The sequence below is a fragment of the Mastigoproctus giganteus genome, chromosome 12 (genome assembly GCF_048544385.1).
Source record: "Mastigoproctus giganteus isolate SK-2022 chromosome 12, ASM4854438v1, whole genome shotgun sequence".
NCBI lineage: Eukaryota > Metazoa > Arthropoda > Arachnida > Uropygi > Thelyphonidae > Mastigoproctus > Mastigoproctus giganteus.
In genome coordinates this window covers 54,172,023-54,198,407 of record NC_143586.1, presented here as the reverse complement: position 1 = coordinate 54,198,407, position 26,385 = coordinate 54,172,023, and the positions used below count along the sequence as shown (strand labels likewise).

Here is a 26,385-nt window from a genome sequence, read left to right as displayed (position 1 = left end):
TTCATAAAATCTAACAAATTCGTCTGACGACACAGCGCGTTCTTTTTTTCACGCAGAATTTCTTCGTAGCAAGCTAATAATTTTTTTATTCCTTGCTTTGTAGCTATAACACGTTCTTCGTTGGAGTCTGTTTTCTAAAATTTTTAAGCCCTTTACAATTGAGCCCTTTTCAATTTTCAACCTGTCAAGTTTGCAATTGTCATGTGCTTTTCGCCGTTGCTTCATTTAGGCCTGTAGCACGTGCAATATCACATGGTCTTTCATTTCGCTCAAAGCGTTTCACAATTTCGTATTTTTTTCTCTATCGACAGAGGCGGACTGGCAATAAGCCTTACCGGGGAAACCCCGGTGGGCCAGTGTGATTTTGGCCATAAACCATAGTATGAGGCCACTATAAATTTTCCCGGGTAAGAATTTTTGACCCAGTCCGCCTCTGTTTATCGATAATTGCTTTTCTTTTTCTCTCTGAATCTGCAGTGTCTTCACCAGGACGCTTCCTTTTCATTTTTAGGGAATAAAGCACAATTACAAAACGAGGAGGCACGCTTGATACGCATAAACAAAGTTGCGCGCATGTAGCAACTGAATAAACAACACCATAAAGGCAGAGATACACTATTAACACCTCATATTTCTAGGGGTTACTACCATAAAACAATAAAAATCCAGTTGCGTTTCTGCTAGTGGAATCTGTTATAAACTGGTAGTAAACTCGATCTAATTGCATTTGCGATTATACCGATAGCTGGAATTGTGTTGGTTTTTATGTTATTATGGTGAAATTGTGTTTCCCCTTCACTGATATAAAAAACATAAAAGCAGCAAAGTTGAATTTTGTTCATCTTTCGCTCTCATTCTCCGCCGTCGCACCGTATATCGATAACATATGAAAAACGACCTTGAAGATAGTGGGCGGCAGCGTTGCCAAACGAAAAAATCAGGAACCGCGTAACTCAGAGTTCGCGTAAGTCGGGGTATTACTGTAATGGGGGATTTTAAGTTCCGAGATATAGACTGGAACTTGTGGGTTGGTTACTTGCATACTAGCAATACTTTTGTGGATTTATTGGATGTTTATTTTCTACAGCAGCATGTTTGAGAGGCAACCAGAGGGAGCCAGATCAAGATTATCACTGCTGGATAATCAGATCAAGATTATCACTGCTGATAATTTTGATCTGATTATCAGCAGTGATCATTAAAAATTTACAGATAAAGGAACCACTAGGTGGCATTGATCACAGTATACTGATGTGAAATATACTTAAAGATGTAACTACCATCAGGGGTAAAGGGAATGGATTTTGCTTTCTTAAAGGTGACTACAGTGGTCTCAGAGATTTGTTAAGTTCTATACATTGGGACCAACTGATATTACCAACAGTAAATTCTAAATGGGAACCATTCAAGGAATTAATCTTGGAAGCTACTAGGCTTTTCATACCAACCAGGAAATACTGTTCTAGGTCTAGACTTAAATGAATGTCCAAGGAACTAATGAGACTTGTGTCAGAGAAGAGAAATGCATGGGATGCATATAAATTATCAGGCGACACAGAAGCCTATGGGTGATATAGGCTAGTCTATAATCAAGTCACAAAGGACGTTAGGCAAGCAAAGGCAGATTATGAGAAATCTTTGGCAAAGGATGCAAAGAATAACAGCAAAGACTTCTTTTACTTATATATACTCTACAAGGAAGGAGATAAATCAGGTTGGTCCACTTGATATCGATGGTTTGAATGTGTTGATCCGGCTCGGATAGCTGACAAACTCAACAAGTATTTTGCATCTGTATTCACACATAAGGAATTATTTAGTGAGGGAATGTTGAAAGTTTATCAAACTCTAACAAGGAGCTAAATGATTTTGTAATAAATGAGAAAATTGGAAGAGAAATTGTTAAAGTTAAACATAAGAAAGGTACCAGGAGTGGATGGGATCTATTCAGTTGTATTAAAGGATGCTTCAAAGTAAGTAAGTAAACCTTTAGCCATAATTATGAGAGCATCTTTTGACTCGGGGGAGCTCCCCAGGAACCAGAGATGTGCAAATGTATCCCTGATTCACAAAGAGTGACGAGTAATTACTTACCTGTTAGTTTGACTTCTGTTCCAGGGAAAATAATGGAGTCACTCGTTAAAGAAGCATTGCAGGATCATCTAGACAAGACAGCAGTAATAGCTCAGACACAGCATGGGTTTCTTAAGGGGGTCTTGTCTGACCGATTTGATTGGAACTACTATGTGGTCACAAAGGAACTGGATGCAAAAAATAATTTTGGTATCATATACTTGGATTTCTGGAAAGCTTTTGATACTGTTGCGCATGGAAGACTGCTGTACAAATTGGAGTGGTATGGCATTAAGGGAAAGTTACTACATTGGATAAAGGGATGGTTGAGTGGGAGATTGCAGAGAGTGGTAATAAATGGACATTGCTCTACATGGACTAGTTATTAGTGGAGTCCCCCCCGTTCTCGGTACTTGGCCCACTGTTGCTTTATATATTTACGAATGATATCGATGAAGGTATATCAGGCTTAATGTCCAAGTTTGCAGATGATACAAAGGTTGACAGGGTTGATAATGACAGTAAAGACAGTATGCTACTGCAACAGGATCTAGAAAAGTTAGGCAGATTGGCTGAGAAGTGGCAACTGAAGTTTAACATAGACAAATGTTAAACTGCATATAGGTAGCAGTAACCCCAGAGAAATGTACCAACTGGGTGGTGTTGCATTCAGGGTAGTGGAGAATGAAAGAGACCTGGGGGTAATTGTGCAGTCAGCTATGAAGTTTTCTGAGAGTGCAGACAGGCTGCCAGAGTAGGTCATGGAGTCTTGTCAATGTTATTGAGGAATTTTGCGAGCAGGGGTAAGGAAGTGATTAACCTGCGAGCGATCTGACTGAGGTTTATAAGGCCTTGAATGGATTGAGCAGGCTAAGTGCTGATGGGATTCTTCCTCCTGCTCAGATTACAAACCTCGGGGGGCATAGATTCAAACTGAGGAAAGACAGTTGTAGAATAGATTTGCAGAAGTTTGCCTTTAGCCAGTGTGTAGTTGATTGCTGGAACAGCTTCCATCTGTTGTGGAAGTTAGCTTAAATAAATTCAAGGCAGAACTAGACAAACATTTAGATAGAATGGATCAGTGAAATGGGAAGGGTTTTTTTTTTTGGCTGATGCTGTATTAGCTTGCATTCTTGCAACTTGTGCCTCTATTAATGCTAAAATGAAATGCCAACAGCTGTGGTATCTCTTTCAATTTGCATATGAGTACCTAGTAAATTCTGAGAAATACCATGAGTATACTCCTTAATATTATTAATGGTTTCTGTTATTTTTGTTTGATACCTTGTAATTGATTTTCTGAATCATAATAAAATACTATTTTCCATTCAACAAAAAAGCTAAAACATAAGCTTGTTTTGTATACAATTGGGTCATGTGCAAGTGACAGATAGATAATACAGTAAAAATTATAATACAGTGATGTACTTTAAAAATAACTTAAACAGGGATCTAATATATATTTGCACATTGAATAAAATTTACCAAGGAAAAACTCGCCCACTTAAGTGATTATTTGCTTTAAAACTGGTGTTCACTTCAGTTCACCCGAGCTGAACAGCTATGGTTGATTTGGGTTTGTTTATGATTCCACCACTTTGATTTTGTAAAGGACCTGTCTGATATTCTCTCTTCATTCTTGTGTTCATATGGGAATAGAATTCAGTTTTTCTGTTCTTAACTCTCTCTCCCTATCAGACAATGAAAGACCCATCATTGGTTTTATTGCTAATGTCCTTATAATTATTAATTAGTGTCTTATGTTAGTCTGTAATCAGCCCATGCCTTTATTTTCTTTTGCACATTTAAACCTTCCAGCAAATGTCCTTTTGCAGTAACTTTCTCTTGTGATGCTTCTCCACTGGAAAGAATGTGTGTTCCTGTATAAACCCTTTAATTTTCTTTCCATTCTTCTAATGCTAACACACAATGTATATGCCTAAAATAATTCAGCACTGTCCAGAATTTTGTAATTACCGTATATTCCAGTGTGTAAGTCAAATTTAAATTGTTTCTGGTGGAAACCATATTTATTGCTAAATAATATTAAATTGAAATTACAAAAAGTTATATTACGATTTACTAGTAATTCATCCTTTTGCTACAGTTTATTACATTACTTAACTGCTACAGTGTAAGTAATGCAATACACTGTAACAATAAATTGATGCCTTTTTTGTTCTTTGTAATACTTGATCATATTTATTTATATTAACCCTTCAGCCGGGTATATCTTACTCTTGATTTTGATGATAACCCAGTATTTATAAGTCATTTGGTTTGGTACAATGTTTAAAAATGAATAATCTGTTTATATTTTTGAATAGTATTTTATTCTAGTATGATTTAGCCTTTGATTTATTTTTCTGCATTAATTCTTAATGTTATTTAAGAAATATTCAAAAGCACATTCTGGGTTAAAAATTTTTACTCAAAGCCTCTTGAAAATGTTCTTTCTTTGGATTCTTTGTGAAATAAGGATTCTAAATATGGGGGGGGGGACAAGTTATTTTTCCTATTAGAAGAAACATATTTGATTTTTAAATAATTGTTGACTAAACATGCCCAGATTGTAAACAGTTACAGTGCTTTGATTTATCAAAATGTAAATGATATCTTTACTACCATCTTTTGATGAGCAATTGCACTAGGTAACTTCCAGCGAATTATTTTTATTCAAGATAAGTTTTAAAAAACTCTTAAATACACAGATTTGTTATAGAAGATTGGTGGATTAAGAAATGTTGATGTAACTTCTTTTAATATATAGGAATTTCAAATTAAACTGATAATATTTACAGATCAAGAAATTCAAGACCAGATTTTTGAAGATGCAATTAATAGTGGACATATCGAAGGTAACTGTCTTTTTTGTTTGTTAATATTAATTTACTTTTTTGTTATTACTATTTTTAATAGGAATTTATATATAGAATTTCCTGTCAGAAGCAAACACTTGCATGCTATGTATAATTAAACAAATTAAACTCAGTTGTGTTAGATCAGGTATATTCTTGTATGTGGACTCCAATTGCCATTCACCACAATGTGGAGTACATTTGTTCCTCTACCAGTGTTAATTTTACCTAAGAAGTTGACATGTATTATTATTGTTATTATAAATACAAATGAATATGGCTGTGTTTTAGGGTAACCTACATAGATGCAAGACATGCACATAGCAAGACTGAGTATTCAGCCACAAAGAATGTAAGGCCTGTTGTTAGCTATTGTTTTGGTATATTGGCTGCAATAACTGTTAATACAGAGTACAAACAAAAATTTATTATTATGTGTTTCATAGCATCATTTCACCCTAAACAGTAACTGAATGGTTGCAAGTTTCACTAGGTGAGAACTTTGGAAAGTTTACAGTTCTTCTCCCTCCCCATTTAATATGCATGTTACTCCATTCTCTTCTTGTCCTCCTACCGATCTGCTTAAGTTGTTGTTATTTGGTTTTTAGGAGCATTAGCAACTAAGGCCATATTGATCCAAGGATATGCGGTGGTCATTCCCTGACCTTTCCGCATCCCCCGTATTTGGTGGTAACGGGCTCTAACCCCAGTCTAATCAAGAAGCGCGTGCTACTCACTGCCACTCCTGCCCACCTGGCTACAGAGGCGCCATCTGCTTAAGAACTGCATTCTGCAAATTATTTAAAAGTTTTAGTTATGTTTCCATCCATAGGCTAGATCAGTAATGCAGTATTAGAAAGTAAAATTTACATTTTGGATTCCTTTGCTTTTAATTCCTTCTCTGGTGATGGCAGTGGATATTGCCAAGAAATAATATAGGTGAATATGCACAACTGCCATCTTTAATATTTTTAATCATTCTCTGAACATTTCATTTGCTTGTACAGATTTCAACTTCTGACTGAGCAAAGTTTCCATTTCAAGGCCCACTAGACATGTAATGCGAAACAAATGTGTATACCTATCAGAAAAAATAAAACAAAACATTTCATTAACTAACTAAATAAACCTTATATTTAAATAAATATAATAGTACAATAAAAATATACCAGAAATTCAAATTTGGCATCCAACCCAAGGATAAGGTAGCACTCATAAATACTTCCCATTATATAGATTAAAATTAAAGAAAAAACCACAGTTCATTAAACGTTTCAAAATTTACCTCATTTTCCCTACTAAAACTGAAGATGCCATTCTTGGAGAGGAAAGTAAGAAGATAAAAAGCCAACATAAAGTGAGATAAGTGTTTTTGTATACCTTCTTTAAAGGGTAAGATAGGAGGGTCTTCTTTCACCCCATTGCCAAATAATTTGGGAAGAGAAATAAATTAAAATATTATTGTGTTCAACTAGCTACCAGGTTTAGAACAGTTTGGCTTACTAATATCTTTAGTGATTATCATATATCCTAAATAAAGGGAAATGAAACATTTTCTTAATAAAAAAGAGCTTTATCTTACTAAGGTAATATGTTAAGCTAAAATGATGGAGTAACTATATAGAAACAGTTACTATCAATATTCAGACAACTTTTTTTCCCAAGTCATCTTGAGCAAACCTTAAGCTACTTGAGGAAGTAGAATATAAAATTGCAATTATTATCTTCTTTTTTGTTTTTTAAGAACAGTTTAAGACCTTCAGGTAGAGTCATTCTATCCAAATGCCAAGTTAAAAAGTATACATCAGAGCATTAAAGTAAGATCCTCTACGACAAGCATACAGTTATTCAACGTAATAGAAAATCCATATCAAATTCATGTTTAGTTTAATGTATCTTCTTTTTTTATCTTTTTTTTTTTTTAAATACTCTACTATTCTGCTTTGCTTATAGAAAAAAGTGGCTTCCTCTAATTAGTTTAACAGTAACAAGAACTTACTCCTGGAATATGTCTGTGTGTGATATGTTGCCTTTATTGAAATTAGATGGTATAAATTTCTGCTTGCCCTCCTTTCAGCATCTGAAATGTAGCTCATGAGATTGGCAGAAAGTTGTTTGTTGTTTTTTTTTTTTTTTTTTTTTTCCCTTTATTTTAGGCCCTGAATATCTATATAATGATAAAGAACATATGAGAAACTAGTGCACTGGCACATTTGCTAATCATAAAACTTTCTTCTTTATTGAAAATTTATATCAGTTCATTCACCAATTTTTCCCTCTGGTGGTGTTTCCAAAACAAACAACTCGGCATTCATCTGTTAAGCATTTTAAACATTCACATAATTCAGGGATGTTGGGTCACATGTGTCATATGTAAACTGTCTGATTACAGCCAGCCATTTTATTTTCATGCATAGAAGCATATAACACAGGGAAAATAATAAACTTTAACACCACACTTTTGCTTAAAATAAAATGTAACTGTATTACAGTTTTAGAATCAGAAGCATGACCAAAGATAAGTACATAAGTTATTTCAGTAATATTTGCTCTGCTCTGTGTTTTTTTTTTTTTTTTTTTTTTTTTTTTAGAACTTTAACCAGTTCTAAACCATTTTAACCATTTTCCAGTTCTTTAACCATTTGGCAGTTACCAGTTCAAACAGCGTACTTGCTAACAATTGCAATTGATCTCCCCCCCCCCCCGTCCTTTTTTTAATCTTAAAAATTTATTTTGTGAGCGTAATTATTTATTATATAAATAATTTATTTCAGTGTAGATACTTCTACACAATATAATAGCGTAGCTTAATTTAATTTATTATCTACATTACCATTTCCCTTAACTTTTTTTTTTAGAAGGAAACTGTCTACACATCTTATAACCAAATATATTTTTTGAATACTTAGAGATGCATATTTCAAGGAAGAACACAGAATGGTTGAACTAGATAATATTCAAAAAGATATACGAGTATGTTTACCTAAATACAAAGATAACTTGAAATTTACATTGAAGCCAAAGACCAGTTTCTGGTCATTTGTGATTGGGCACCTTTTATGCTCAATTTGGTCTTGACATCATCTTACACTGTGATACATGTGACCTTCATTGTCAGTTCTAGGTTCCTCTTGCATAACCATGTTTTCTGGATCTTCTACTTTTATATCACTTTTTGTGGGCACATTTGACTGTAGTTGCCCCTATTATCAGCTTGTTCAGAAATCTTTTAAGTATCACTGTGTTCTTATAGTCTGCTAACTATATCTGTGTAAGTGATTTCATGTCTGTTGAATAGATGAATTCTTGATTTTTTTCACCTAACCTTCCCCTACAGTACAATTTCTAGAAAGTTGGCCAGCTACAACTTTCTTTCTCATAGCAGTATACTCAAACCAAACATTAAATTCTTGAATCTCTAGGGACATCTCAGTTTCACAATCAGTTATTGAGTTGAGGACTATGCAAAACAACTTCTATTAGGAATCCAATATCAGCTTGCAACCAGGACTATATTAGAACTCAGTCTAATAAAATAAATTGTTTCCTAAATAATTAACAACTAAAATATTAGCTATGCTTTCTGCACTGCTTGTTGGCCCTTCTCGTATTAGGGCATAGGAAAACAAGCACAACTACAAAAATTAAAGAATTCATTTGCATCTATCTTAATTGCTGGAAAACATTAGAATGATTTTTCTGGAAGTCCTGGGACTAGAAAAACTACATCCTGGTGTAAGGAAAAACTGCATCTTGTTGGGTGCTGCCATGATTACAATAGGTGGTAGTTTGTCGGCGGTGTTGTTTGGCTGCTAGTTGGGTTGGTCTGCTGGATACTGTAACATTGGTGACCTGGGATGAAGTGATACTGTTCTGGATTCCTGGGCTGAGTGAAGAAGAAAATACTGTGTTAACTTGTATGTTCATGGCTGGCTGTTTCTTGTTTCGTGGTTCTGATGATGTGGTAATATGATCAATAAGTGGGTTTCTGGCATCTGGAAATGTCCAAAAATGTGGTGGGGGAGTTGTCCTCCCACTGTTTTTCTTGATGTTTCTGCTTGTCTGTTTGTAGTTCTGCATTTTGATTGTTCCCTTATCTCCATATATTTGTTTCCTGAAGGTTGAGATGATACTTTTCACTGATTCTGTTATTGTACTAAAAATGAATTTTGTGGATATTCTGTTATTGTACTAAAAATGAATTTTGTGGATATTCTGTTATTGTACTAAAAATGAATGGGGATTCCAAATTGTTTAGAATTAGCCTTTTAGAAAGTGAGTTGGTGTGTTTTCTTAGTTTTTATCAGTGGTTTCAAAATGATTTTGATTTTATTTTGTAACATTTTGGTGGACTCTCATTTTTTCTGTATGTATATATACCACCAGTAGATCAGTGATTGTTTTAAATGTGTTGCCATATAAAGTGGTCATACCTGCTCCTTTATCTTTTTTGCAAATATCAAATGTTTTATCAAGAAGTTTGGTGGATGTTGAATCACTTAATTCTATTCAGCAAAAAATGTTTACATTAATGATATTCTTCAATATGCAGCAGCCTGGAAAGCAAGATGTCAGGGGTTTCAAGTGCTGCTATGGATTCTCTTGGAACAAGTAAATACATGGCTGTGTTATACCCTAAGAGTAAGAACAGGTACATGTATACTTGCATGTACACTGATGCTGGAGCATAGTAAATAAATTTAATGAATCTGAAGTACTGATTAAGTTATCAAATGCAGATATTGTAGAGACATTGGAGACAATGTCAGACATAAGGGATGCAGAATTTCAATATGGAGAGTAGTGTACAGAAAGGACAGACAGGACTGGGATGCTCTTAGTTAAGAAGCATATTAAATCTAAGCCAGTGCATCTAGTAGACATGGGTGGTCAGTTCAATGTTGAGTCAGTTTGGTGTAACATAAGCACTAGAAAAACAAAAATGAGAGTAGGAGTGTGTTATATGCCTAATGACTGTGATGAGTATAACCTGCAACTATACAGGTAAATAAAGTGGGCCAGTAAATCAGAATGTCTTATAATGGGGGATTTTAACTTTTCAGATGTTGACTGGAACTTGTTGATTGATCACTGACACTAGCTACATGTTTGTGGATCTGTTGGACAACTGTTTAGTGCAGCAGCATGTTAGAGAGGTAAAGTTTATTAATTAAAAATAAATTAAGTACACAGATGCTGATAGATAATATAAAATAAATACACTGTGTACTAATTAAAGTCAAAATTATATACAGCCAATAAATGATAAAAGAAAAATAAGCACAGAAGCTTTCAAGGCAATGATCCTCTTTAAATAAGAGACACAATAGCAAGTCCTTATATTATGCAGAGGTATAACCTTGTGGATCATGTGGCAAAAAAGAGGGAAGGGTAACGAAATACTGAACTGTAATACTCCGTGGTAACAGTGTGGCATACGTTGGTCCTGTTGTTAACTCATCATGATGTTAAATAATGGCCTCCAAAATAGGACGTATGCAGGTCCCAGCATTGTGATTAATGGTGGACCTGCCGCAGCTATATGGAAGGTCTCCAACCATGAAAGATGGCAAGAATTGTGGGCATGGTTTGAAAGAGTGGGGTGCATCCCTCTGATGCACCTCACTCTTTCAAAAACTGAATATTCCAAAAACAAATGAAGTTCAATAAATTTTCATTACATTGTAGGACTTGCTGTTATCCTGTGGCCGCTACCATCTCAACAGCCAATGTATCCATTTATGCATGTTGAACTATGCACTGATGTTCCAATATGTATTTAAGTGTAAAGTGTGTTAGTTGTCTGACGGCACCAGGGGTTCCCCCATCTCTGCATGTTAGAGAGGTAACAAGAGGAAGCAATATTCTTGATCTGATTATCAGCAATAATTCTGCATGCATTAAGAATCTTCAAGTAAAAGACCCACTGGGTGGCAGTGATCACCATGTAATGATGTGGGATTTATTTAAAGACATGACTACTGTTAAGGGTAAAGGGGAATGGCATTTGCTTTCATAAGGGTATCTACAGTGGTCTTAGATAGTTTTTTTAAATTCTGTGCAGTTGGACCGACTGATGATGTTACCAACAGCAAATTTTAAATGACAATTATTCAAGGTAGTAATCTTAGAAACTACTAGGCTTTTCATACCAACTAAAAAATGCTGTTCAAGACTTAGATCTAAATGGATGTTAGATGAACTAATGAGTTTGTATCAGAGAAGAAAAATGCATGGGATGCATATAAACCAGTCTGTAATCAAGTAATCAAGTCTCAAAAGGCATTAGGCAAGCTAAGGCAGATTATACAAAGTCTGGCAAAGAATGCAATGAAAAGCATCAAGGACTTCTTTATTTACATTAACAGTAGAAAGAATAGGTCGAATCACATTGGTCCTGTTGGTGATCCTGTGCAGGTTGCTGACAAACTAAATAGGTACATTCACACTTGAGGAGTTTTTTTAGGGAGGGGATGCAAGACGTTTATCAAACTATAACAGGGAACTAAATAATTTTGTGATAACTGAGAGGAAAGTGAAAGGGAAATTGTTGAAGCTTAACCTAAAAAAATTGGCACATAGAGTTGATGGGATCTATCCAGTTATATTAAGGGAGGTAAGCAAACCCTTAGCCATAATTATAGGGGAGGTCGCTGTGGAGTGGAGATGTGCAAATATAACCCTAATTCACAAACGGAGATCAAAATTTGACATGAGTAATTACAGACCTGTTAGCCTTAATGTCTGTTCCAGGAAAAATAAGAGTCTCTGGTTAAATTCATAATTCAAGACCATCCAGACAGAAATACATTTATACTGCAGTAAGTGTTAATTTGTTAAGGGGTGGTCTTGTCTAGCCAGTCCAATGGATACTATGATGCAGCGACCAAGGAACTGTTTGCAAAAAATAATTTTGATATAAAATACTTGGATTTCAGGAAGGCTTTTAGTACTGTTGCACATAAAAGACTGCTGTACAAACTGGAGCAACGTGGCATTAAGGGCAAGCTACTGCTATGGATAAAGGGATGGTTGAATGTAAGAAGACAGAAAGTGGTTATCAGTGGACACTGTGGACAAATGTTATTAATGGAATCTTTGTGGACAAATGTTATTAGTGGAATCTTCATGATTCAGTGCTGGGCTCATTGCTGTTTTCTGTATTTATTAATGATATTGAAGGCATATCAGGCTTAATGTCTAAGTTTGCAGATGACAAAGGTTGGCATGGTGGTTAACGACAGTAATCAGGATGAGCTATAAGATCTAGGAAAATTGGGTCAGTGGGCTGAGAGATGGCAGTTGAAGTTTAATATTGACAAATGCAAGGTACTGCATATGGGTGCAGTAATCCGAGATTAACATATCAACTATGTGGTAATACACTGAGGGTAGTGGAAAATGAAAGATTTGGGGATAATTGTGCAGTCAAATATAAAGTTCTAAGTATTGTAGACAGCTTGCGAGGCCAGATCATGAGATTTTGTCAGCGATAAACAACTTTGCTAGCATGGATAAGGGGGTGATTATCCCATTGTACAAGGCAATGGTTAGGCCACATCTTGTGTACTGCATCTTGTGTCTGCAGGCCTCACTTCATGAAGGATGTAGATCTGCTGGAATGGTGTAGAGAAGGGCAACAAGATTGGTGAAGGGAACAAAAGGGGTGCCTTATCAAGAAAAGCTTCAGTTCTGCAAATTGCTGCATCTGGAAACTATGTACCTGTGAGCTGATCTGATTGAGGTGTTTAAAGCTTTGAAGGGATCGAGTAAATGCAGATGGCATTCTTTCTCTTGCTCAAACTGCATACAGGAAAGGCATAAAAATTAAAATTGAGGAAGGATAGTTGCAGAATACATGTGTGAAGTGTGCATTCAGCCAGTGGGTGGTTAATTGTTAGAACAAACTTCCATCTGTTGTTGTGTGGAAGTGGGTAATTTGAATAAATTCAAGAAAGAACTAAACAAATTATTGGAGGGGACAGGTGATGTGGGAATTTTTTTTTTTTTTTTTTTTTGTCTTTTTGTTTTGTTTTTCTGGTCGCTGCTTCATAAGCTTGCTTTCTTGCATCATTTACTAATACTAATATCTCCTTTTGTAACACACATATTTTCCATTGTATGTGCCATGATGAAAACATTTTTAGAAGTCTTCTTTTGTGTCCTGCTTTTATTTTAGGAATGAATAAATGTTATATAGTGCCAAATCAGTCACGTAAGGTGGGTGTGGCAGGACAGGAATGTATTTCATTTCTCAATCAGAAGTTTCCAGACAGTGATTGACATATGATATGACACATTGTTATAATGAAGGAGCCAACCATCTTGCCATTTTTCAGGTTATTTATGTTGAATTGTAACTCTCAACCATTTAACTACTTTTTGGTAGTAGCTTTCATTAAAAATGGAGGATCTGACAGAGCTTGTTTGAATAACTCAGATAATATGACTGAATGCTGTCTTTAATCTAGAGTAAGAATATTTGGAATAAACTCTGTGCTCACTTAGCTCATGTCCAAATCCTCAGTTGAAGTGTCCTAAACCAAACCAAATGAAAGAGCATTTCCTCTGCAATTTCTCAAATGGTCAAGCTTTGATCCAATTGAATGATGGCATGGACTTTATTGATGTTTTGATTGTTTTTGGGAATGTTGACAGGTGCAACTGCTTCTTTCTTCATCTCCAGTTGAGAAATTTCCCTCGTGAAACATTTGAAATCACACAAAAGCTTCCCCCCCCCCCATTCTAAAGCTTCATTTTTGTAAATTGAACTAGCATTTATTTCCTGCAATTTCCAAGCTCGTGGTCGTGTTGTTTAAATTTTATCCTTTTCAGTACGTTCGACAAATAAGAAAAAACAAGTGTTCATTCAAAGCAGTTTTCTGCTCGACTGGTACATAACAATAACTTCTTTTGATCATGCACACATGTTAAAACATTGTGCGTATGCTTAAAATAAGTTGTAATCCCCACCCACAACCATTAGCTATTGCTGTATTATTTGGGCGCCTCTGTAGCCAGGTGGGAAGGAGCAACAGTGCATAGCACATGCTTCTTGATTAGATGGGGGATTCGAGCCCGTCACCACCAAATATGGAGGATGCGGAAAGGTCAGGGAATGACCACCGCATATCCCGAAGCAATATGGCCTTAGTTGCTAATGCTCCTAAAAACCAACAACAACATATTGCTTTATTCAGAAATTTATTCATCAACCTTTGATATCAAATCTTGTATGCATATTGTAATAGAAATGGATGAACATTAAAAAGAAATATATAGTGGTTTCGCCATTCATAGAATTCATAAACTGAATTCTCTTTCTTCCATGCATTAGTTCTTGTTTGCTAGTAAACTTTGTTTGTGAAGATAAGTTATTCCCATATTGAATAAACTTGTGCTGTGATATTTATTTGATTGTTGTTTCCATCATTTACTTTGTATTGCATTGATATGTATGTTGTAGAGTTTAGTTAAATCATATTTCTTTGCAAAGAAGTAGTTTAAGCTTGTTATTTCAATTCAAAACAAAAAAAAGGATAAATAGTGAAAACACATTGTTATCTTTATATGTACCATGCTTCCTGTATTCTGCTATTGTTCCTTCTTAGGAGTTGATCTCAAACTAGATATTTGTAGCATTTTCTTTAGTTACCACTATTGATTTGTGAGAGTGCTAGAGTAGTACAGAGAAAGTCAATGTGAGTGATGAAGAATATGTTGTCATAGGGAAGAGTAGTATTTCTCTTTAAATATTACTTCAGTAAAGCTGATAAGCTTCAGTTAATAGGACATTGGTATGATTTTTACCTGTGCTAAGTTAGAAACATGTTTTAGTTGGAAGTTGTGTTCTGTCTGATTTTTTGTTGTTATTTGTCTTAAGTAGATAGAGAAGGTAGAGAAGAGGGAAGAAAAAGGAAATCTGGAAACTTGTCACTTATTGTTCAGAGGACAATAATTGGCAAATACCCAAAGCTTTCTAGTTTTGAGTATTTGCCAAATTTCAATATTAGCAGTGATCAGAATAGTAGGGAAATTCTTGAAACTAAACACTTGTTTTAACGGTTGCTTAACCTCAAACCCCTTTCTTCCCAATCATCAGAAATGCTATTTACCAGGTAGACTGACAGTCTAAAGCTTAAAACTTAAGTTGACTAATCTTACTGTCAGTGATGATTGAAAATTTGGTGCATATACTCCAGAAATACCAGTGGTGCTGCTTTCTGAAGCATTTATGAAAAAGATAGGAAACTTCAAAAGTGCATTACTAATTCAAATTAATCCCTGCCATAAAAATCAGTAGAAGCAGAGATAATGTGATTCTTACTCATTGTTCCCCTTCCCACTCCCATAAACTTTCATAGGCCAAAGGTTTGGGCTCCTCTGGTTTTCTGTTGTCAATAAAGAGAAAATGATTGGATGCATAAACAATTTAACAAATATTGACAGTTGAATTTTTCACCCTTGGAATATGCAATTCTGATTTTTTGTATGCAGGTCTGCAGTATATAAGTCGATATTATTTGGATTAAAATATATTTTAACTAACAAAGGAGCCCAGAGCATGTTCTGAAGTGTATGGAGGTTCTGATGTAATTTAAATTCTTCAAAATTACAAATTACTTGTAAATGCTAATTTAATAAAGTGAAGTAGTTTACCTACTTTTGTCTACCTGATTTATTCCGAACTATGATATCACATGAAAGGTGGTTTTATTTTGCATAGTATTCTATTCCTGTAAAGTTAGAGTATGGTACATTGGATTTACAAACAGCATTGAATTAAAAAGGAGTGGTACATATTATGTATCTGATATTAACAGGTCACATATTTGCTATTAATACATAAAGTTATTAAAAATATGTTGTCATGCTGGAGTGGGCATTTAAAAAGATTTTAATTTTTTCCTTTTTTTCAGTAATTTAACCAGCCCTTACAAAAAAATATTAATTCATTAAATTTTTTTATTCCATGACTAGCAGCTAAAATTGCACATATTTTTGTATTTCTAAATTTGGTAATAATAATTTTTTGTTGTTAGTTAGTAAACTGAAGATTGCACCGCTGCTTCATGATTTGAAATGTTTTGATTTATTTTGAAATTATATATATACATATGATTAATTATTTTTTTAAGATTCAAGAGTTTCTTTATGCTTTTTTTAATTTCTTATATTCTCCAGCATTGCTGCACACACACACACACACACACACACACACACACACACACACACACACACACACACACACACACACACACACACACACACACAACAGGGTGTACCAAAAGTCACTGCATATTTTGGCAAAAGAGTGTGATTTTCAAATAAATTTCATTATGACAAGTATTTATTCTTTTTTGCATAAAACATAAGTATTTGTAATGTGTTAGAGATGTTATTATAATTTTTATTAATTTTTTAATGCTTTTTTTTTTCAGAACCATAATTCATGATGAATGTTCAAGAGCAAATTTTTGTTGTAACATCCTGCATCAAAGGAATGGAAAGGAATGAAATTAGGGAAAGATTTTCAAGGAGATTTCATAGTCCTGGTCCTAAGGACAATGCAATTCATGCACTGGTGAATAAGTTTAAAAGAACTGGGTCTGTGCATGATGAGTAGGGATGTGGATGCTCAAGGACAGCACGTAAAAGCATTGAATCAATTTGAGAACTGTTCAAAGAGGACCCAAAATTATTAGTTAGGGAGGGATCTCAAAGACTAAACATACCAAAGACAGTTCACAGAATTTTGCATTCAACACTGATGAAAAAGCCCTACCACATACAACTGTTGCATGACCTGGGGCGCCTCCATAGCCAGATGGGAAGGAGCAGCAGTGTGTAGCACACGCCTCTTGATTAAACCGGGGTTTGAGCCCGTCACCACCAAATACGGAGGATGCGGAAAGGTCAGGGAATGACCACCGCATTTCCCCGGAGCAATATGGCCTTAGTTGCTAATGCTCCTAAAAACCAAATAACAAACAAACAACAAGCATGACCTGGATGAAGATGGTTTTCAACATTGAGCAGCATTGTGTGAAAAACTTGTCGATCAAATCCAAAATAACAGCTTAATGGACCACACTATGACATCTCCTTGAAAATCTTTCCCTAATTTCACAAAACTTCATTCCTTTGATGCGTGATGTTACAACAAAAATTCACTCTTGAACACGCATCATGAATTATGGGTCTGAAAAGAAAACATTAAAAAATTAATAAAAATTATAATAACATCTCTAACACATTACAAATACTTATGTTTTATGTAAAAAAGGCTAAATGTACTTGTTGTAACGAAATTTATTTTAAAATCGCACTGTTTCCCCATAATACACAGTGACTTTTGGGACATCGTGTATATTAAATTGATTTGAATATACAGACTTAAGTTTACATTGTTTCACTTTCATATGTATAAATTAAGTATATGTGTTTTGTGTGCATGTTTTTTTGTTACCTTAGAATTATAAGTCTTATTGATTCGGAACCATTTGCGACAGTTTGTAAAATTAAAACTTCTTAAAAATAGTTAAGTCTCCATTTTACGTGAATCTACTTATTCAGATCTTATCTCAAAATATAAAATTATGAAAACTTTTTCCTTTTCCAGCAGTGGAATACAACAGAGATCTTGTATCTGCTCTAGAAAAACTATTGTATCCTCTTAAATGTGATATCCTTTTATTTTCCATGTGTATGTCATGCAGATTTGTAAGGTGCACTTTTTTTTCCCATGGGAATGTGCAAAATGTAGGATGTTGAAGAGCACACCTATTCACTCATTACTTAATATGGGTGTATTTAGGTAACTAAGAAATAAAAGTGTTTTTCATAATATAAAATTTAAGCCCTCTTTCATTTAACATAAAAGTAGATAAATTTCAGTATATGTTCATAGCGTTTCATATTTATTTTAAGATTTTATTTTTCAATTTTCACTTGAGAACAGATTCAGTTTCATACACATTATTAACATTTTTAAGATGATATCTATGTTAAGAGCCAAAAAAAAATGCCCTCCCTCCCCTTCTCCCGTTTTTTTTAGTAGAGACAGGAAAGGGAAAAAATGTTGCTAATTTAGCACACCCACTTCGAAAGAATATCACATTAAAAAAAAAAACTATTCTAACACTTTATACACTCTGATAAATAATCTTAATAAATGTGCATATTTATAAACCCTTCACCTGGTTCTTGTTCACATGCATAATGAGTGCATAATAAACAAGGATTACAAAAATTTGCCTTTTTCAAACTACTGATGTTATAATTCATAGTTCACCTTATTTCTGTTTAAAGCAACCTGGCAAAATTTCTTTATGTAAAAGCTTTTATTTTCCTTTTTTCAGTCCCTCCCTCCATTACAACAAAATTCATATCACTGTGTGTGAGTGCACACCAGCATGTGCAAGTTCAGATTCTTTGGTGTTCCCTTTAGCCCATTTTGTTGTGTTTATGTATGTTTCAAATCTTATTCCTTCATACTTTACCACAGTTTACATTTATTTTTGTATATTACATGTCTTCTATTATAATCTGTTGTCATATCTTTGAACAAACTTCCCATCTTATTAATCAGCTTAAAGATTGCCTGAAGGCAGTACTTTTTACAGATTCGTTTTGTTTGAAACATTATGTTATTGTTTGTGTTGTTGGAATATTTTTTCATAATATTGTTCATTAAATGCCTCTGGAACCTGCTGTTTAATAATAACCTTTAATACTGCTGATTTCATCTGTGATTTTTTTATCATTATCACTTTTCAAACATCTATTCCTTAAAGTTTTGATAATACTTGCTTTAATTTTTTTGTTATGTTTAGTTTGTATCAGACCGGATCCACTGGCTTTGCATACACCTGCAAACTTAGTCTGTCTTTCAGTTTAGTCACTAGGATGTCCCAGAAAGACAATCTGTTGTTGGCCTCAATCTCAAGCTTAAACACTGATGGTCTGATGAATGTTGTTTATATATTCTTTGAATTTAAGTAATTTTTCCTGCCAAGTTCCTATATTAAACATGTCATCCACAAAATGGACCCATGGGGAAGGCCTCGAAGTGGCCTGCTGGATGGCTGCTCCTCCAAAGTTTTCCATACATTGAATGGGCAGCTAGCTATCCAGTGGGCCAATTTAAGACCTTCTCTATGGGTCCATTTCATGGATGATGTGTTCATATGGGAACTTGTCAAGAAGAACTACTTAAATTCAAAGAATAGCTATACAACATTCATCAGACCATTTAAGCTTGAGATTGAGGTCAATAACAGTTTGCCTTTCTTGGACATCCAAGTGAAAGAGAAAAAGACAGGTTATGTTCTCAGGTGTATAGAAGGCCCACAGACTCAGGCCACTACATAAACTTTGCATCTAATTGCCCTCAAAAAATTAAAATTGGTATTACCAAAACTTTAACAGAATAATGTTTAAAAGCTTATGATAATGATAAAAAATATTGTGGATGAAATCAATGTTATTAAAGGATTATTATTAAATAACAGGTTCCCAAGGCATTTAATCAACAATAATTTACCATAGAAAAATATTCAAAAACTTAAACAGTAACACAACAAAACATGGATTATGAAAGAGTAGTAGTGATTCCATACATAAAAAGCATCACTGAAAAAACAAAAAAATCTGTAAAAAGTCTTGTCCTCAAGTGCTCTTCAAGCTGAATGAACTGCCCATCTTCAAGATGGGGAGTTCATTCATAGATATGACACCAGATTATAATAGAAGACATATTTACAAAAACAAATATAAATGCTTTAAGGTATATATAGGTGGGATGGGGATAAGGATTTGAAATATGCATAGATGAACACAACAGATATGGCTGAAGGGAACACAAAAGAATCTAAACTGGGAGAGCACACACTGGAGTGCACTTGGGCATGTAGTGTTTAAGAACTTTGCAGTAATGGAGGGGTGAAAGACCTCAAAAAGAAAAATAAAAGAAGCTTTTTATAAAGAAATTTAAATAGAAATAAGGAGAGAAAGAAGGGGAACTGTTAAAAGGGCTTTTCAACAAAAAATTAATCGGGTTTAATGTTGGAAGGGGGATGCTGGAGAACAGTAGACTGTGAGAATGCTAGACACTAGAACAAATCTTTGTTCTTCCTCATTGTACACATGAACAAGAATCTGGTGAAGGATTTATAATGTGATTCTCATTTATTAAAATTATTTACTGTGGTGTAGAAAGTGTTAGAGTAGTTTATTTCTTGATGGATATCATCTGCAAAGAAAGTGTCTCACTTAAAGACATGATTGAAAACACCACATTGATTAGAGTTATAACCAGTGTATAATTGCAACTGTTAAAAGTTTAAAATTATATATTTTAAATGTAATTAAATGTAATTTTATCGCAAATATTACAATTTGCTGAAAGAGTAAATTGTAATTCATTGGGCACTGTTATATTGTATTTCATCTAGGAATGCAGTGTCAGAAAGCAACATTTTTGTGGCATATCATTTTATTGTAATACTGTGAGCATTTTGTATCTGTTTATTTGGACAAAAGCATATTTATATATTTATTTCTTTTAATATCTCTATTGTTCTGAAACATATAGATATGCATCATAAAAAGTTTTTCAAATAGGTGATGGTGAATGCTAAGTACTGTTCATTAAGCGAGTTTACTGAAATGTTAAGTTGGAATAATGTCAGATCGGAGACATAAACATCATGGTTTACTTGAGGTTTTGTACAATATGTTATAATAATAAACTATAATAATAAGTACAGTCAATTCCGGTTATTTGGGACACATCGGGACTAGTGCATTTTGGCCTGATTAAGCGGGTGCCCCAATTATCCGAAGTTTCACGTAAATAGTTAAAAATACAATGAATTTCCACCCCCCCCCCTTTACAATTGGTTCACTGTTCAATCAAATCACGTTACGATGGAGTCACCATTGTAAAGTACCGTTCACTATACGATGTGTAATAAGCACCGGTCATTGTGATCACGTTTGTGAATTGAATTTTAATTCTATTAAACAGCGACTCTAATTAGCGAAAATAGGAGGAATATTATTCATAGGCTATAAAAGTAAAGATATATTAAGTACAAATTTACCCTTGATTACCTTACCAATTAAAAAATTAAATGATACGTTAAATTCGGAAGAATATACGTGATAATCAGAATAATTAATACATACTGTAATATGTACATACTAACTAAACTAGTTGACATTTCTGTTCAATGTCACTTGTGGGTGGGGGTTAATATTTAAAACAGTAAAAAGATAAGCAATCAATAACAAAGAACACCGCACACGCACAAATTGCAAGTAAGACGATACGCGCAAGTGAGAACGGAGTAACAAATTATGAAGCTTTAAAAATAGGAATGAAGAGAAGAGCCTGAAAATTATTTTTTTTTATATCATTGAAGATTCCATAGAAGTGTAAACACATTTCACCATAATAACCCACAGAATTCCAGCTGTCGGTATTATCGCAAATTCAATAAGATCGAGTTTACTATCAGTTTATGATAGATTTCACTAACACAAAAGCCCAATAAACAGGTGACTGCTAATTGTTTTTATTGTTTTATGGTTGTGACCTCCAGAAATTCAACCGAACTACGTGGTACGGTTGGGGACAATTGTAGGGTAATCTTCAGTGCTGCGGTCTTCTGCCCCGATTAAACGGAAATTTGTCCCAATTAAGCGAAGTAAATCCTGGCTATTTTCTCGATTGGGTTCTGTTTTTTAAGATTTGCCCCAAATAAACGGCTGCCCCAATTAACCGGTGGCCCAAATAACCGGAATCCACTGTATATATATTTGTTACATCATCAGGGGAACTTGTTCTCTGATCTTCCCAGTCAGGTATCAAATGACATAACCACTGTTAAAGGTTGGCCTGTGTGTCTTGAATGAATATTTTTGTTAAATAAAATATTTATGCATCATTTTTTTTTTTTTTTTTTTTTGTCATCTGGATGATAGTTTGACAGTGTTTCCCAAACTGTGTTCTGTGAGATGTGAAAAAAGTGTTCCGAGAAAAATAGTAATTAATAATTAAAAAAATAAAAAGTTTTGCATATTTGTAGTGTACCCCACTTTTTTATAATTATAATTTTTAATATATATATATATTTTTTTTTTCTTTTTCCGGTTATTAATATATGGCATAGACTAATAATCAAATAGACTGCTGAACACTTTATTTTGGCTGACTTCGCATAGAAAAGTATGCGTAGGGTTAATGACATCTACAAAAAAGTAGCAATGTAGTGGTCTAATATGCCATTTGTATGCAATTTAGCGTGGAGTACGTAGGTTACAGGAAAGGGGAAAGCGAACTAATATCATAACTAAACTTACTTCCTGGTATAAATTTTTTCTTGATAATTATCTGTATTTCGAAATATTACTATTAAAATAAATGGCCGTGGATTTGTCATTGAAAAAAGGAACTTTAAAACGAGAAGCAAGTACTTTTAGTATTGCAACTGTGGTCGATGAAAACGAACACAATATTGTCACACTTCAAAGTGAGGATGAACGATCGCAGCCTTTTGTTCTCCAAAAAATCTGAAGTGAAAAAACAGGAAATTATGGGTTGGTCACTCGCACACTAGCAAGACTTTTGTGGATTTATTGGATGACTGTTTTCTACAGCAACATGTTCGAGAGGCAACCAGATGGAGTAATACTCTTGATCTGATTATCAGCAGTGATTATTCATGCATTAAAAATTTGCAGATAAAAGAACCACTTGGTGACAGTGATCACAATGTACTGATGTGGGAATTACTTAAAGATGTAACTATCATCAAGGCTAAAAGGAAGGGCTATTGCTTTCATAATGGTGACTACAGGGGTCTCAGACAGTTTTTAAATTCTGTACAGTGGGATCAACTGATGATGTTACCAACATTGAATTCTAAATGGGAAGCCTTCAGGGACTTAATTTTGGAGTCTACTAGGCTTTTCATTCCAACTAAAAAATACTGTTCAAGGTTTAGACCTAAATGGATGTCAGATGAACTAATGAGACTTGTGGCAGAGAAGAAAAATGTATGGGATGTATATGAAGTATCAGGTGAAACAGAAGCCTATGGCAGAGATAATTAGGCAGGCGAAGGCAGATTACGAGAAATCCTTGGCAAAGGATGCAAAGAGTTCTTTAGTTATGTAAACTCTAGAAGGAAAGGGATGAATCAGATTGATCCACTGGATATTGATGGTTCAACTGTTGATGATCCTGCTCAGGTGGCTAACAAACTAAATGAGTATTTTGCATCTACATTCACACATGAGGAGTTATTCAGGGAGGGGAATGCCAGAGGGAATTAAACTCTGGCAGTGAGCTAGATGATTTTGTAATAACTGAGAGGAAAGTGGAGGAGAAATTGATGAAGTTAAAGATAAAAAAGGCACCTGGGGTAGACAGGATCTATGCAGTTATTAAAGGAGGCAGCAAAGAAAGTAAGCAAACCCTCAGCCATAATTATGAAAGCTTCCTTGGACTCAGGGGACATCCCCATGAACTGGAGGTGTGCAAATATATCACCAATTCAAAAAGGGGTTTCAAAAGGCGACACAACTGACTATAGACCCGTTAGTTTAACGTGTTTCAGGGAAAATAATGTAATCACTGGTTAAAGAAGTATTGCTGGATCATCTAGACAAGACTGCAGTAATAGTTAAGACACAGCATGGGTTTGTTAAAGTTGGGTCTTGTCTGGCCAGTTTGATTGGATACTATGATGTGGTCACAAAGGAACTGAATGCCAAAAATAATTTTGATATTGTATACTTGGATTTCAGAAATTCAAAAAGGGGTTTCAAAAGGCGACACAACTGACTATAGACCCGTTAGTTTAACGTGTTTTGGGGAAAATAATGTAATCACTGGTTAAAGAAGTATTGCTGGATCATCTAGACAAGACTGCAGTAATAGTTAAGACACAGCATGGGTTTGTTAAAGTTGGGTCTTGTCTGGCCAGTTTGATTGGATACTATGATGTGGTCACAAAGGAACTGAATGCCAAAAATAATTTTGATATTGTGTACTTGGATTTCAGGAAAGCTTTTGATATTGTTTAAATTATGAAAAGCTTTGTCAGTCTTCCCTGTATCAAAAATTTTGATACATTGGAAAACTGCTGTACAAATTGGAGCAGAATGGTATTAAGGGTAAGTTGCTACAATGGATAAAAGGATGGTTGAGTGGGAGAAGACAGAGAGGGTGGTAATTAATGGGTGCTGCTCTTCGTGGACTAATGTTATTAGTGGAGTCCCACAGGGTTCGGTGTTGGGTCCTCTGTTGTTTTGTATATTTATCAATGATATTGATGAAGGTATATCAGGTTTAATGTCCAAGTTTGCAGATGATACAAAGGTTGGTAGGGTTGTTAACGACAGTAAAGACAGTATGCTACTCCAGCTGAATCTAGTAGATATGTTGGGCAGATGGGCTGAGAAGTGGCAACTGAAGTTTAACATTGACAAATGCAAAGTACTGCATATTTTTTTTTTATGTGAACCCCAAACACAAGAGGTATTAGAACCTATAGTACTTAGTACCGTGCTTGGGTTGGAGGTTGAGAAGACGAAAGAAGATATTTGTTGACATTGGACTTGAACTTCTGTAGATTGTAATTTTCAGGAAATATGTATGAAGGAAGGTTGTTCCAGAAAACGGCAGTTGAATGAATAAATGATGAAGATGAAAAGTTGGTTCTGTGGGTTTGAAGTTGGACAGTAAATGGATGTTGGCTGGTGGTGGCACGTGTTCGGACTGCTTTGAAAGAGAGAGCAGGAATTATAGAAGCCAATTCAGAAGAACAGTGCCCATGGAAGTATCAGTAGAAGAGGCATGCAGCAGAAACAGTACGTTTGTTTGTTTGTTTGTTTGTTTGTTATTTGGTTTTTAGGAGCATTAGCAACTAAGGCCATATTGCTCCGGGAATATGCGGTGGTCATTCCCTTGACCTTTCCGCATCCTCCGTATTTGGTGGTGACGGGCTTGAACCCCGGTCTAATCAAGAAGCGTGTACTACGCACTGCTGCTCCTTCCCACCTGGCTACGAAGGCGCCCGAAACAGTACGTCTATGAGAAAGCGAGTGGAGAGTCTCTGTTAGAGATGAATCATTAATTAACCTAACTGCCCTCTTCTGAATAGAATCAAGAAGCCTGAGAGAGGTTTTGGGGGCACCACCCCAGATGTGGAAACAATATTCCATGGCAGGGCGGATTTGCGATTTATACAGAGTGAGCAGCTGTTTGGAAGAAAAGTAACGCCGAGAGTGAAAGAGAAAACCAAGTTTTTTAGATGCAGAGGAAGCAATATTTGTAATGTGCTTGTGCCAAGAGAGATTAGAAGTCAGTGTAATCCCCAAAAGAGAATATCATTTTTCCTAGAAATCAGAGTTTCACTAAAGATAAGCATAGGAGCAGAAGAATCCTTTTTGTGAGATATAAGACAAGACTGAGTTTTAGAAGGGTTGAAATCAACTAAGTTGTCTTTGCCCCACTGGAGAATTACCTGAAGATCGGGATTTAAGGAATTGGTAGCAGATTTTCGAGAAGTTGAAGCTGATTGAGCAGGATAAGGTTTCTCAAATTGGAAAATTGAATGCAATGTGCTATCATCGGCAAAACTATGGAATAGGATTTCCAGTCAATGGAAGAAGGTCATAAATATACAAGAGGAAAAGAGTGGGGGAAAGAACTGAACCTTGGGGGACACCGGCATTAGTGGAGAAGTTAGAAGACTGAGTGCCATCTACCATTACCCTCAGTGAGCGATCAGAGAGAAAACTGGATAACGAATTACTAAAAACAGTTAGCAAACCATAAGATGGAAGCTTGTTTAGAAGACCTTTATGCCAAACATGATCAAAAGCCTTTGAGATGTCAAGAGCAACTACTTGTGTTTCACCGAACCTTTCCATTGAATTAGTCCATAAATTGTAACATAAGCCAGAATATCACCAGTGGATTGACACTGATGGAATCCATACTGGCGATCGTTGATCAGACAGAAGGTTTCTAGGTAGTTTAAGAGTTGGCAGTTAATTGTTTTCTCCATTACTTTAGAAAGAGTAGAAGTAATTGCAATGGGACGATAATTGGATGGGAGGGGTTTGTCACCCTTTTTAGGAACTGGCTGGATATGAGCAAATTTCCAAGCAGAAGGAAAAACATCTTTGGAATAAGAAAGTGAAAAAAGGCGGCAAAGAATAGGAGTAAGTTCAGGAGCACAGGTTTTGAGAACAAGTGGAGAAATACCATCAGGACCTGGAGCTTTCTTAGCATCAACATTCATCAATATCCTTCTAATATCCTTTTGACGGAAGACTACAGGAGGCATTGAATGGAGCGTGTTAGGAATTGTGAGAGGTGTTTTACCAAGATCATTAATACATGAGTTGGAAGAAAAATGGGATGCCAGCAGGTCAG

The 26,385-nt window shown here is 35.0% G+C and overlaps 1 protein-coding gene across 1 annotated transcript in view; it reads left to right on the top strand.

Moving 5' to 3' along the window:
* Window positions 1-26,385, top strand: part of LOC150077070 (U11/U12 small nuclear ribonucleoprotein 48 kDa protein-like) — a 144,176-nt gene that overhangs the window by 23,202 nt on the left and 94,589 nt on the right. Inside the window, exon 4 of the mRNA XM_090386089.1 lies at window positions 4,875-4,931. Within this exon, the coding sequence (XP_090242215.1) occupies window positions 4,875-4,931 (57 nt within the window). The remainder of the gene's footprint in view (window positions 1-4,874; window positions 4,932-26,385) is intronic.